This window comes from Microtus ochrogaster, chromosome X, assembly GCF_000317375.1.
Source record: "Microtus ochrogaster isolate Prairie Vole_2 chromosome X, MicOch1.0, whole genome shotgun sequence".
NCBI classification, from domain to species: Eukaryota; Metazoa; Chordata; class Mammalia; order Rodentia; family Cricetidae; genus Microtus; species Microtus ochrogaster.
Genome location: NC_022026.1, coordinates 11,235,005 through 11,248,779, shown reverse-complemented (window position 1 = coordinate 11,248,779; position 13,775 = coordinate 11,235,005). Strand labels below are relative to the sequence as shown.

The 13,775-nt window shown below is 40.4% G+C and overlaps 1 protein-coding gene across 1 annotated transcript in view; it reads right to left on the bottom strand.

The window, feature by feature from the left end:
- The window catches only part of LOC101997954 (protein FAM122A), a 37,194-nt gene that overhangs the window by 1,587 nt on the left and 21,832 nt on the right, over window positions 1–13,775 (bottom strand). Inside the window, exons 4-7 of the mRNA XM_013350497.1 lie at window positions 9,956–10,009; window positions 6,430–6,473; window positions 6,269–6,323; window positions 807–902 (exon numbers count right to left, since the gene is read on the bottom strand). Coding sequence (XP_013205951.1) covers window positions 807–902; window positions 6,269–6,323; window positions 6,430–6,473; window positions 9,956–10,009 — 249 coding nt within the window. The remainder of the gene's footprint in view (window positions 1–806; window positions 903–6,268; window positions 6,324–6,429; window positions 6,474–9,955; window positions 10,010–13,775) is intronic.

Here is a 13,775-nt window from a genome sequence, read left to right as displayed (position 1 = left end):
GAAAGAAGGAAGGAAAGAAGGAAGAATTTGAAAGAGAGAAGAGAGAAAGAAAATGGTCACATATGAGTTAGCCATGGTGGTTCACACCAGTACTTGGGAGCCCAAGACAGGAGGATCATCACAAGTTCAAATCTGACCTGAGCTAGGGAGAAAGACCTTGTCTGATCAAACAAAACAAAATAGAAGCAATAACAAAAAAAAGCTGAAACCATCACATGGACCTGTGAATAAGGCTTGAAGGCAAACCACTGCAATTCACACACATTTGCAAGGATGGAGAAAAATCCCCATTAAAACCAAATTTGAATACAGAGTTTTAAATCACTACTTTTCTCAGTGGCTTTCTAGGGTATGCTGGGATGATGAGAGAAGGCTGAGAAGAAAACATCACAAGGGAATTAGCATGAGGACCACTCTCAATCTTTACTATGACTGTAATTATACAACTGTATGTCATTCCAAAATTAGTCCAACTATATATTAAAAAGCTGCTGGATTTAGTTGGTAGCAAATAACATGTTTAAGAAATGAAAAAAAAGGTAAAATATTTCACAGGTCACTTTATGTTTGTGTTTGAAACAGTCTCACTATGTAACCCAAGCTGGCCTCATACTTGAGATCCTCCTGCTTCAGTCTTCTGAGTACTGAGATCACAGGCATGTGCCACTCACTATGCTTGACAGAAAAATGAACCCACAGAATCGGGTATATACAGTCATATATATTCCCCTAAAGACTTGAATGGGTGACTATTAATATCCATTAACATTTCAAGGGACATAGGCTTTTAAGCACTCCTTTCTTACCTTCCCAGGTTCCTTGGTGAAAGAAGCCATTGGAGAGATATGAATTTGTTTGATGCTCCTTATAAGAGATGGTTGTTGCATGGTGGTGGTGTCATTCTGTGTAAAGAAGAAGTGTACAATTGCAGCACTGGCTACATGCCATTCAAGCCCCAGGAGAAATGCCTGTTGATGAGCAGGGGAGTACTTAGCACAGTGAGAGGCTCTTAGCACAAAATCAGTGGGGAACCCAAGATTCATGTCAACAAAGTAAGAGCACACTTGATCTTTTGGAGGAGAAAACCACTTGGTCATTGAGGTGCTTACTTAGTACCCCCCAAAAAAACATTGTGAACACTCAATAGTGAACAACATATACAATATACTCAGCCCCTAAAATTAATGTTTTCCTTAAGGTTGGACCTGAAAACTATAAACTAACATACATATTTGTGCTTGATATTCCATTTGTATCGTAATTCTCACTAAATTGTTTTTGGTCCTTTCCTGCATAGTGTTACTCTCATAATTAGGGATTTTAAAATTCATTCTTTTCCAAAACTGGAATCAAGTTAAACTTGTATAGTATGTGTTCTCTTCCAACTCCCAAAGCTCAGGTTCTCTTATTCACTCATGCCAACACCTAAACTAATTAGAATCTGCTCAGTTAAGGAACTCCAATAGCATCTACAAACTGAAGCCTGAAGAAGGCCAAGACACCTCAGCTCCTCAGCACTCACCTGGCCAGTGACTTCAAAAGCTACTCTCAAATGAGTACCAGGTGCCCATCTAAGGCATCTTTCAAAGGAAAAGATGTCTTCTGCTAATAACCCATTTCCACGTCTACTGACTTCTAAGTCTAGAAATTGACATTAACCAGATTCCCCTACTTGAATTTCAGCTCAATTCTCGCTTTGTCATGGATGTTCACAGAAAAGAAGAGTAAAAGTCATACAACAATCACAACTAAAGACTGTTTGTTCAAACTGTTAGTGGAAATATTACAAATTATTGAAATAAGGGTCATATTAGCCCAGTAAATATACTCCTTAACACTCTAACCTAGAGAGAATGCCTGCACTGATTAGACCAAGGGGTGAGTGGCTGGCCTCCCAGCTGGACAGAGCAGTATCTAGGCCCTAGGCCCCAAGGCACACCCCCATGCCCCTCCCCCACCCACTGCAGCCATACTAGACAGCAGGAAAGGCTCCTATGATCTGGCTTCTCCACCACCACCCCCATCACTCCACTTCCCAAACCCACCCATCAGCTCTGAACTTAGCAGCTGCCCAAGACTCACTGCCTGCACTGATAGGACCAAGAGGCACAGACACTCCTGCACTGACTGGAGAAGATGGGTAGACACCAGTGCAAGAATACATTCAACAACCTAAAGAGTAATATGGCACCACCAGAACCTAGTAGTTCCACAACAGCAAGACCTGAAAAATCTCAGCATAGAAGAAGCAGGAGAAAATAACCTTACAAGTAACTTTGTGAAGATGAGAGAGACCTTTAAAGAAGAAATGAAAAATTCTCTTAAAGAAATTAAGAAAAAGTCAAACAAAAAACTGGAAGAAATCAATAATTCTCTTAAAGAAAGCAAATAAAACCAAGAAAAAGCAATCAAACAAGCAAAGGAAAGAGTTCAAGACTTGAGAATTGAAATAGAGGCAATAAAGAAAATACAAACTGGGGAAATTGTGGAAATGGAAAATCTGGGAAACAATCAGGAACTATAGATTTAGGCATAACCAACAGAATGTAAGGGAAGGATGAGAGATCTCAGGAGTTAAAGATACTATAGAGGAATAGATTCATTGGTCAACGAAAACATTAAAGCCAACAAAGTCATAACACAAAACATCCAGGAAATCTGGGACACCATAAAAGGACCAAACCTAGGAATAATAGGAATAGAAGGAGAAGAATCCCAGCTCAAAGGCACAGAAAATGTATTCAACAAAATCAAAGAAGAAACTTTCCCAAATTAAAGAAGAAAATGCCTATGAAAGTACAAAAAGCTTACAGAACATCAAATAGACAGGAACAAAAAAAAAGTCCTCTTGCCACATAATAATCAAAACACTAAATATAAAGAAAAAATGTTAAGAGCTGTAAAGGAAAAAGGCCAAATAACATATAAAGGCAGACCTCTCAGAATTATGCCTGACTTCTCAATGGAAATAATGAAAGCCAGAAGGTCCTGGACAGATGTGATGCAGACTCTAAGAGACCATGGATGCCAGCCCAGACTACTACTATACCCAGCAAAACTTTCAGTCACCATATATGAAGAAAACAGGATATTCCATGACAAACCTGGATTTAAACAATACCTGTCTACAAATCCAGTCCTACAGAAAGCACTAGAAGGAAAACTGCAACCCAAAGAAGTTAACAGCATCCATAAAAGCACAGGCAATGGACAATCCACACCAACAGATTTCAAAGAAGGGAAACACACACATTACCACCAAAACATAGTAGGAATTAACAATCACTGGTCATTAATATATATTAATATCAATAGACTCAATTTGCTTATAAAAAGACACAGGCTAAAAGAATGGATATGAAAACAGGATTCATCCTGCTGCTGCATATAAGAAACATGCCTCAACCTCAAAGACAGACATTATCTCAGAGTAAAGGGTTAGGAAAAGTCTTTCCAACCAAATGGACCTAAGCAGCAAACTGGTGTAGCTATCCTAATATCTAACAAAATAGACTTCAAATTAAGGATAATCAAAAGAGATGAAGAAGGACATTTCATATTTACCATAAGAAAAATCTATTAAGATGAAATCTCAATTCTGAACATCTATGTCCCAAATATAAGGGCACCCACATATGTGAAAGAAACAATACTCAAGTTTAAATCATACATCAAGCCCCACACACCATCTTACACCTGTCAAAATGGCTAAGATCAAAATCACATAGGACAGCTTATGTTGGAGAGGATGTGGAGTAAGGGGAACACTCATCCATTGCTGGTGGGAGTGCTAACTTGTACAGCCACTTTGTAAATGAGCATGGCAGTTTCTCAGAAAATTTGTTATCAATCTACCTCAAGATCTAGTGGGCATATACCCAAAGGATACTCAATCATACTCAAGGACATTTTCTCAACAATGTTCATAGCAGCATTATTCATAATATTCAGAACCCAGAAACAACCTAGATGTTGCTTAACCAAAGAATGGCTAAAGAAAATGTGGCACGTTTGCACAATCAAGTATTACTCAGCAGTAGAAAACAATGACATCATAGGTGAGGTAACCCAGACTCAGAAACACAAACACAATATGTACTCACTCATAAACAAAGGATAACCAGACTATAATCCACAGCTCCAGAGAAGCTAGGTAACAAGGCGGACCCTACAAGAGATGCATGGATCACCCTGGGAAGGGAAATTAGACAAAATCTCCTGGGTAAACTGGGGATGAGGGGAGACAGTAGATGGGAAGGGATGGGGGAATAAGAACATGAGGGAACGGGAATGTAATGGTCAAGTTGGGGGAGGGATGGAGTGGGAGAGCAATGAAAGAGAGATCTTGATTGAGAGAGCCACTATCGGGTCAGGGAGAAACCTGGTGCTAGGGGAATTCTCAGGAATCCACAAGGATGACCCCAGTGAAGACTCCTAACATCAGTGAAAGGGTACCTGAATTGACCTTCCCCTGTAACCAGATTGGTGAATATCCCAACTGTCATCCTAGAGCCTTCATCCAGTAACTGATAGAACCAGATGCAGAGATCCACAGCCAAGCACCAGCCTGAGCTCCGGGAATCCACTTGAAGAGAGTGGGGAGGGAATATATGAGCAGGGGAGGTCAGGATCATGATGGAGAAATCTACAGAGACAGCTGAACCAAGCTTGTAAGAATTCATGAACTCTAGACCAACAGCTATGGAGACTGCATGGGACCAAACTAGGCCCTCTGCATGTGGGAGACAGTTGTGTAGCTTGGTCTATTTGGGGGATTCCTAGGAGTAGGACCAGGTACATCCCTGGTGCATGACCTGGCTTTTTGGAGTCCATTCCCTATAATGAGATGCCTTGCTCAGCCTTGCTGCAGAGGAAAGGGGCTTACTCCTACCTGCACTTAATGTGTTGGGCTTTGTTGACTCCCAGTGGGAGGCCTTACTCTTTCAGAGAAGTGGATAGGGAGTGGGATTGATGGGGAGGCGAGGAGGAACAGGAGGAGGGATGGGAGGGAGAAATGCGGTTGAAATATAAAATGAATAAAGAATAAAAATTTAAAACCAACCAACCAAAACAAAAAAAAACAAAACACTCTAACCTACAGTTGCTAAATTATATAGAAGGGAATACAAATGTTTTTTTTTCACCTAAGCATCTTAGCACAAATGAACGTGTGTGTGTGTGTGTGTGTGTGTGTGTGTGTGTGTGTGTGTGTGTAAGTGCATGCACCCACATGCACACATGGAGCCCAAGGTCAAATTCAGATGTTTTCTTCAATTACTTTCAACATTATTTTTGAGACAGGGTCTCTCATAAATCTGGAGTTCACGAATTCATTTAGACTGACTGGCTAGCAAGCTTTAAGGAACTTCCTGTCTTTGTTCCCAACCCCTGCCAGGGCTGATATTATAGGCACACACTACTATGCCTGCGTTTTTTACAGGGGCATTGGGAATCAAACTCTGGTTCTCATGCTTGTATGGCAAACACTTTACCAATTAAACCAAGTCCTTAACCTCAACCTTTTGTTAAAGACAGGGTCTCATGTAGCCATGCTGGCTTCAACTTGTAGTCAAGGATGACCTTGAACTTCTGATCCTCTTCTAACTACCCAGTGCTGGCAACAACTGGACTTTTCTTGAGCTAATCAGTAAAGAGAGCAAGCCAGTCCATTTGTCCACAACAGAGTCAACCTCAAGAAGTATCTCTATCTTTCTCTGTGTTTCTCTCAATGTCTCTCTCCTCACAGTGTCTCGGTCTGTCTGTGTGTGTCTCTCTGTTTCTGTGTCTCTGTGTGTCTCTCTTTGCTTCTCTGTTTTCCTCCTCTGTCTGTCTGTGTCTCTATCTCCCGCCCTCATCCTCTCTATATTGTCCAGGCTGACCTAGTATTTCTAGAGTCAAAGCAACCTCCTGTCTCTGCTTTTCCAATATGGCACCTGTAGAGAGACTTCCCAACTCCCAGGTACATCTACAGTTTGGGGTCAGAAACTATTTCAGCCTCTCTTTCAGATAATGACATTTATTTTTATGGGTACAACCATACAATGTTTCTTTTGAAGGATCATTTTGCAATTGCTGTGCATATGTGTGGACCTGAGTGAGTTTCTGTGCATCACATATGTACAGGAACCCGCAGGGGTCGGAAGAGAGTGGCAGATCTGCTGCCACTGGGGTTACAGGAGGTTGTGAACTGTCATGTGGATGCTGTTGACACAACACTATATTAGTGAAAATGGAAATTTTCTACAAAATTAAACTGTGAATACTGTACCATAGTTAGACTTGTTTCCCAACTCTGAGTTATCTGCATTGCAGTATGCATCTCCCTGCAGAAGAAAAGAAATTATTAGTGTTGTAGTCAGCCCATCTGAAGGAGAAGATACAACCGCACATACAGATGATCAAAATAGTAACTCAAAGTATGACACTCACCGTTCATGCATTGCTTCTCTGCTTGCCATATCCATCATTTCTTCCTGGAAGGTAAGGAAATAAGAATAAACCAAGGGCCCAACTCATACTGTTGTACAAGATTTCATTTAGGTTGGGAGTCTCAAATTTCACTAAGATGTACTTCATTGCTATTCACTAGGCTATGGAAGAGCACCATTGCTTCATTATAAACAAATCTCTCTACAAGTGGCTGGTTCTCTACTCTGTTATCCTACAAATTACCACAGCAGTGGTCCATTCCTTCTGCATTACAACATACCAAATGCACAGAAACTGGCTGGATGAGAAACTGTACCTGTCAGGAACCAGAAGATTCACAAGTCCTTGCTTTTCTCTGCTAGTAGTACTATGATGGCCTTAGTCTATAGCACACCAAATGTCTATCAGTATGGATTTAAGTAAATGATAGGAGTTAAGGATGATTTGGATCAAACCATTGAAGTTCAAAATATGTATTATAGGGGTGGTGACATAGCTTGGTGGTAAAGGTGCTTGCCATCAATCATGATGACCTGGTTCTAGTCTAGTCTAGTCTAGTCTAGTCTAGTCTAGTCTAGTCTAGTCTTTTCTTTTCCACATGATGGAAAGGGGAGAACCACTGTAGTTAGTTGGGTTTATTTTTTATTCATTTGGCTCTTTTAGGGGGACCCACCACCCATCTCCCAAATAAATACATACAGAGGCTTATTCTTTCTTATAAATGGCTGGCCTTAGATTGGCTTCTTTATAGCCAGCTTTGCTTAACTTAAATTATCCCATCTACCTTTTGCCTCTCGACATTTATATTTCTCTATTTCTGTGTATCTTTTCTTTCACTCTTACTCCACTGTTTGCTGTGTAGCTGTGTGGCTGGCCCCTGGTGTTCTCCTCCTTTTCTTGCTCCTCAATCTTCTCCTCGCAGATTTCTCCTCCTACTTATTCTCTCTGCCTGCCAGCCCCAACTATCCTTTCTCCTGCCTTGCTTTGCATTTAGCTCTTTATTGGACAAATCAGGTGTTTTAGACAGGCAAACTAACACAATGTCACAGAGTTAAACAAACGCAACATAAAAGAATGCAACACATCTTTGCATCATTAAAGAAACGTTCCACAGCAGAAACAAATGTATCAATTCCAAACTAATATTTCTTAGCAAATCAGCTCCCCCAAATTGTCCTCTGACATCCACACCTGCACCTTGGAATACTCCCATCACATGAGCACACACTAAATCAATCAATCAATAAATAAAATATAATAAAAATTTAAAGCATGCATTACATAAGTGAGGAAATGGATTGTTTATATAAGATAGGCGCTTAGAATATTTATCAAAGAAATAACAAGTATTAGTGAAAATCTGGAGAAACTATAATCTTTAGATATTGCTCTTGATAATAAAAATGGTTCATATTCTGTAGAAAAGTCCCAAAAGAGATGAAAATAAGGACTCAGACACTTTTATACCAACATTCATAACAGCACCACTCACAAGAGGTAAACAATCTCATCATGCGGACAGGGGGAAAATGTGCTGTGTCCACACAAAAGAATGTTGTTCAGCTCCCTATAAAAATGAAGGTATGAGTTCGATATGTAGTTCAGTGGTAAAGTGCTTGCTTAGCATGTACAAGGGCCTGGGTTCAACTACCAGTACTCCAAAACAATTAAATATATTCTGCAGCATGAATGAATCTTGAAAACATTATGCTAAGTAGAAAAGGCCAGTACAAATATTATATATTATTTGGTTTATATGCAGTACCTAGAATAGTACTCATAGAGCCATAAAATAGAATGGAACTTACAGGATGGGGCTGGGGTGATTGTGGTTATTGTTTAAATGGATACATAGTTTCTATTGCGCATGGCAAGACAGTCCTAGAAACAGAAACAATTGTCTAACATTGTGAATGTCCTTAATACCCTTAACTGTACTCTTAAAAATGGTTGAAATGGAGCAAGGGTACAGTTTGGTGGCAGAGTGCTTGCCTACTATGTGTGAGGCCCTGTAGTACCAGCTGAGATACCAGGGAAGCTGAGGCAGGTAGATCACCCAAGCTGGGGAGTTCAAGACCAGCCTAGGCAGCACAGTGAGGCCTGGTTTCAAAACAACAAAATTCTACAAACCTCTGATTCTTTTGCCTATTTTGGGGACCCTTTTTCTTCTACTGGGTTGCCTCATCCAGCCTTGATATGAGGGTTTGTGCCCAGTCGTATTGTAACTTGCCATGTCATGCTTGGTTGATAGCCCTGGCAGGCCTGCTCTTTTCTGAAGGGAAATGGAGGAGGAGGAGGAGTACATCTGGGGAGGAGGGAAGTTCGGGGAGAAGGTCCAGGAGGAGTGGAGGGAGGGGAAACTGTAATATTTATATATGAGAGGAAAATAAATACAAAAAAACTAATCCTACAAAGAAATCTTGGACAGAAGATAATACTAGTAATGTACATTTGAAGTAAATATTACAGAAATGATGAAATATTATAAATAGGAATTTGTATTTACTATCACTACTGAGCTTTTATTAATGACGCTTAAGAATTTCTAAAAATATCATTTCCTTTTTATCACATCCTTTAGCATATTTTCTTTTTGTGGTGGAGGGTGACATATTGAGACAAAATTTCCTGTAGGTCAGGCTAGCCTCGAACTCCTGATCTTTTTGCCTCCAGCTTCTGAGCATTGGGATTCCAGGCATACCCCACCATGGTCACTGTAATTTTGTGTCTTTAGTTTGGTTAGGTCAAGGATTCATACAGTGTGCTAGTACAGTGGCGTATACTTGAAATGTATAAATAAACATGGCTTTCTATGTACTTTGTAGGCACGTATACTCACAGTTTTTATTGATGTTGTGTGTGGCTAAAAGAGCTAAAGGGTCCAAGTATATCGCTCTATGGTAGAGTGTATGTTTAGCATTCACAAAACCCTGGGTTTAAACCAAACAGCAAATAGATAGATAGATAGATAGATAGATAGATAGATAGATAGATAGATAGATAGATAGATAGATAAATTTAAAGATAACGGTCTGTAATGTGGACACTAAATGTCTCCGTAGCTCAAGGTGGCCCTGAACTCAGCACGTAGTTGATGATAACCTTGAATTCCTTATCTGCCTTCTTCTGTCTTCCAAGCCCTGAGATTCCTGGCCTGTGGTACCACATCTGGCAGCTTACCTGTTTTGCTTTAGGAAAGCACTCTTGAATTAAAATTTTTCATTACATGTGACTGTTTTAAGAATTACAAAAATAGCAATTCTGATAATAATGATGATGATGATGATAGAGGGGCGGGGAAGGTGGTTCATTAGGCAATGACGCCTGCCTCCAAGCCCAATGACGGACCTTTTTGTTTGCCAGGACCTACACAGAGGAAGGAGAGAGCTGGGTTCTACATGTTGTCGTCTGATGGCCACACACATGTCACGGCACATTCATATATACATCCAGAAATAATTAAATAAATCCAATACAAATCATTCCATTTCTAATGAGCAGCTGTTAATTTTTAAAATCCTCTTACTTGTTTGATTTGGAAAATTCGGTTTGCAGATGTACGAGTGCGGGAAGGCAGAAACTGAAAATTAAAATATAACAGTCAAGCTTGCTTTAATGTTTCCGATTAATAATTCAAAATATGAAGTTAATGTTAATAAATACTTATTGAGTGCCTAATGTACAGTAGCAAGGGCATTTGTTAACTTCAAAGCTGAAAAAAATGAAAATTGGATCTTGACTAAAGCATTGTGCTATTCAGAAGTCTATATATGTCAAAATGAAACAGTCGCTAACAGAAGAAACATGAGACAAAACAGCAATAACATTTTTGTGTACTTCGAAATGAATCTGGTTTTTTTCTTTTGGTTGGCCCTCATACCCCTCTTATAGCTGAGCCCCTCCACTTCTGAGTGCTGGGATTTCAGAGTACACAACTGCACCCAGCACCACTGCCAGCTTTTCTTTCCTGAGACACTAGGGATCAATGTCATCTCAGTTCTCTTGCTGATTTTAACCAAGCACTAAAGCTTAGGAAGGGGTGTTACCAGAACAAAAAACACTCACACCGTTATTAAACCAGCAGCTAAGCTGCCACGCATTCAAAGGAAACATGAACCGAATAATTTCATCAAATATCCTAGAATCTTGCTGGCAAAGAGAAATTTTCATAGCATGGGTTGGCTTAAGAGCAAACACTTTCAAGTAGTTTCCAAAATTGTAGCCTTCGTTGCTAAGGTACTTGTTGCCTAGGTCCTTTCTCTTTTTCAGAACTGCTCTCTCTCTCTCTCTCTCTCTCTCTCTCTCTCTCTCTCTCTCTCTCTCTCCTTTTTTTTTGTCTTGTCTCAAAGCTTAGGAAAACCCATGAAAGAGGAGAATGAGAGAACAAGGGAATTTAAGGCTAAGTACAGACACAAAACTTAAAATTCCCCTCAGAATATATCTCTTCTATCTGTAGTCTGCTTGTTTCCTGAAATGCTTGGTAGTGGATATATCTTTAACTAACTCACAGTCTGTTTTGGTTTTGTTGTTTGTTTTTTTTTTTCACTGCTGGGGAATCAAACCTAAGGTCTTGGGTAAGACAGGCATGTGGTCCACCACTGGGCTACCTACTCAGCCCCATTATATACTAAGATCCCAGTAAGTGGAGCATTTCGAAACTATCTAACGAGTACCTATTGTGTGCTACAGCACTTTGCTACAACCCAAGAATCCAGAGGTACACCTAGTTAGAAAAGCCCCACACCGGAGGTCTCCACAGGCCTCACAGAGTAGATAGGAATTCTTGTTTTTACAATTATCTTATTATTGTTAAGTGCATGAGTGTATGGCCTGTATGCATATAAATATCCAACACATGTAAGTCTGGTGCCCTGGAAGGTTAGAAGAGAGCTTTGGCTGTGCTGGGACTGGGGCTACAGATGGCTGTGATCCTCCATAAGGATACTGGGAAATGAATCCAAGTCCTCTTCAAGACAAGCAAGTGCTCTTAACCACTGAGCCAACTCAACAGCCTGAGGTAGAAATTCTTTTTTTTTAAATTATTCATTTGACATACCAATCACAGTTCGCCTTCCCTTCCCTTCCCCGCTCCCTCTCCTCCCCACTTCCCCCCAACCCATCCTTATCCACTCCTCAGAAAGAGAGTGGGGAGTCAACAAAGCCTGGCACTTTGAGCTGAGACAGGACCAAGCCCCGCCTCCCCCATCAAGGCTGAGCAAGGCATCCCACCATAGAAAATGGGCTTCAAAAAGCCATCTCATACACTAGGGATAGATCCTGGTCCCACTGCCAGGGGTCACACAGACTGGGGACTGCTCTAACTGTCATCATAGAACCTTCATCCTAGAGCCTTCATCCAGTAACTGATGGAGGCAGATACAGAGCTCCACAGCCAACCATCAGGCCCAGGTACAGTAGTCCAATCAAAGAGAGGGAAGAGGAATAATATGAGCATGGGTGCTCAAGATCAAGACAGGGAAACACACAGAGACAGCTGACCCAAGCTACTGGGAGCTCAGGGACTCCAGACTGACCTCTGGGGATCCTGCATGGGACCGAACTAGGCCCTCTGCGTTTAGGCTGTAGTTTTATAGCCTGGCCTGTTTGTGGGAGCCCTGGCAGTGGAACCAGGATCTATCCCTAGTGCATGAGGGAGGAATTCTTTCCTTTCTTTCTTTCTTTCTTTCTTTCTTTCTTTCTTTCTTTCTTTCTTTCTTTCTTCTTTCTTTCTTCTTTCTTTCTTTCTTTCTTTCTTTCTTTCTTTCTTTCTTTCTTTCTTTCTTTCTTTCTTTCTTTCTTTTTTTGAGACAGGGTTTAGCTTTGGAGCCTGTCCTGGAACTAGCTCTTGTAGACCAGGCTGGCCTTGAACTCACAGAGATCCTCCTGCCTCCACCTCTGGGATTAAAGGTATGTGCCACCACTGCCTGTCTGAGGTAGGAATTCTTAATGTGTACAGAAGGTATTCCAATGAATAAGACAGAGGCATGTTCCAGGCACAGAGAAGCTCAAGGTGTTGAAAACTTACTGGGAAGAAGTAGCAGGAAATAAAATTGGTGAGAAGTGACTAGAACTGGACTTTACACTTTGATCTTAATAGAAAGCAAAGTATAGGTTTCTCTACACTCTTAAATCTGAAAGGTCTTTTAAACAAGCAAGCTATGTCTGCTTCAAAAGGTTAAAAAAAAAAGTAGCAGCAATATGTGGGAAAATTCAGTAGCACAGACACTGAGAGCAACAATTAATAAATGGGACCTCCGGAAGCTGAGAAGCTTCTGTAAAGCAAAGGGCACTGTCAACAAGACAAAACAGCAGCCTACAGGATGGGAAAAGATCTTCACCAAGCCCATATCAGACAGAGGTCTGATCTCCAAAATATACAAAGGACTCAAGTAACTTGAAATCAAAACAACAAAGAATCCAATAAAAAAAAATGGGGTACAGACCTAAAGAGAGAACTCTCAACAGAGGAATTTAAAATGACTGAAAGACACTTAAGGAAATGCTTTGGAGCATTTTCTCTGGTGACATCCTTAGTCACCAGAGAAATGCAAATCAAAACAACTCTGAGGTTCCATCTTACACCTGTAAAATGACCAAGATCAAAAACACTGAACTTATGCTGGAGAGGTTGTGGGTGAAAGGAACACTCCTGCATTGCTGGTGGGAGTGCAAACTGGTACAAGCACTTTAGAAATCAGTATGGCAATTTTTCAGAAAATTAGGAAGCAATCTACCTCAAGACCCAGCAATACCACTTTTGAGTATATACACAAAGGATGCTCAATCATGCCATAAGGACATGTGCTCAACTATATTCACAGCAGCATTATTTATAATAGCCAGAACCTGAAAATAGCCTAGATGCCCCTCAGCTAAATAATGGATAAAGAAAATGTGGTACATTTACACAATGGAGTACTACTCAGTGGTAAAAACATAATAACATCTTGACATTTGCAGGCAAATAGATAGATAAAAATAATAGAAAAAACATCTTGAGTGAGGTAACACAGACCCAGAAAGACAAACATAATGCATACTCCCTCATAAATGGCTTTTAGAGATAAAGCAACAAAATATCAGCCTGCATTCCATAACCCCAGAGAACCTAGACAACAAAGAAGACCCTAAGAGAGACACACATGCATCTACATAAAAAAGAGAAAAAAACAAGATCTCCTGAGTAAATTGAGAATGTGGAGAGGGGAGGAGGGGAGAAGCAAGGAAGGGAGGGAAACAGAGAAAATTGCATAGTGCAATAAAAAATTTAAAATATTTGGGAAAATTTCAAGTGAAGGAAAGGGGATTAGAAGTAGGGTCTAAAAAGATAGTCATATATAATATAA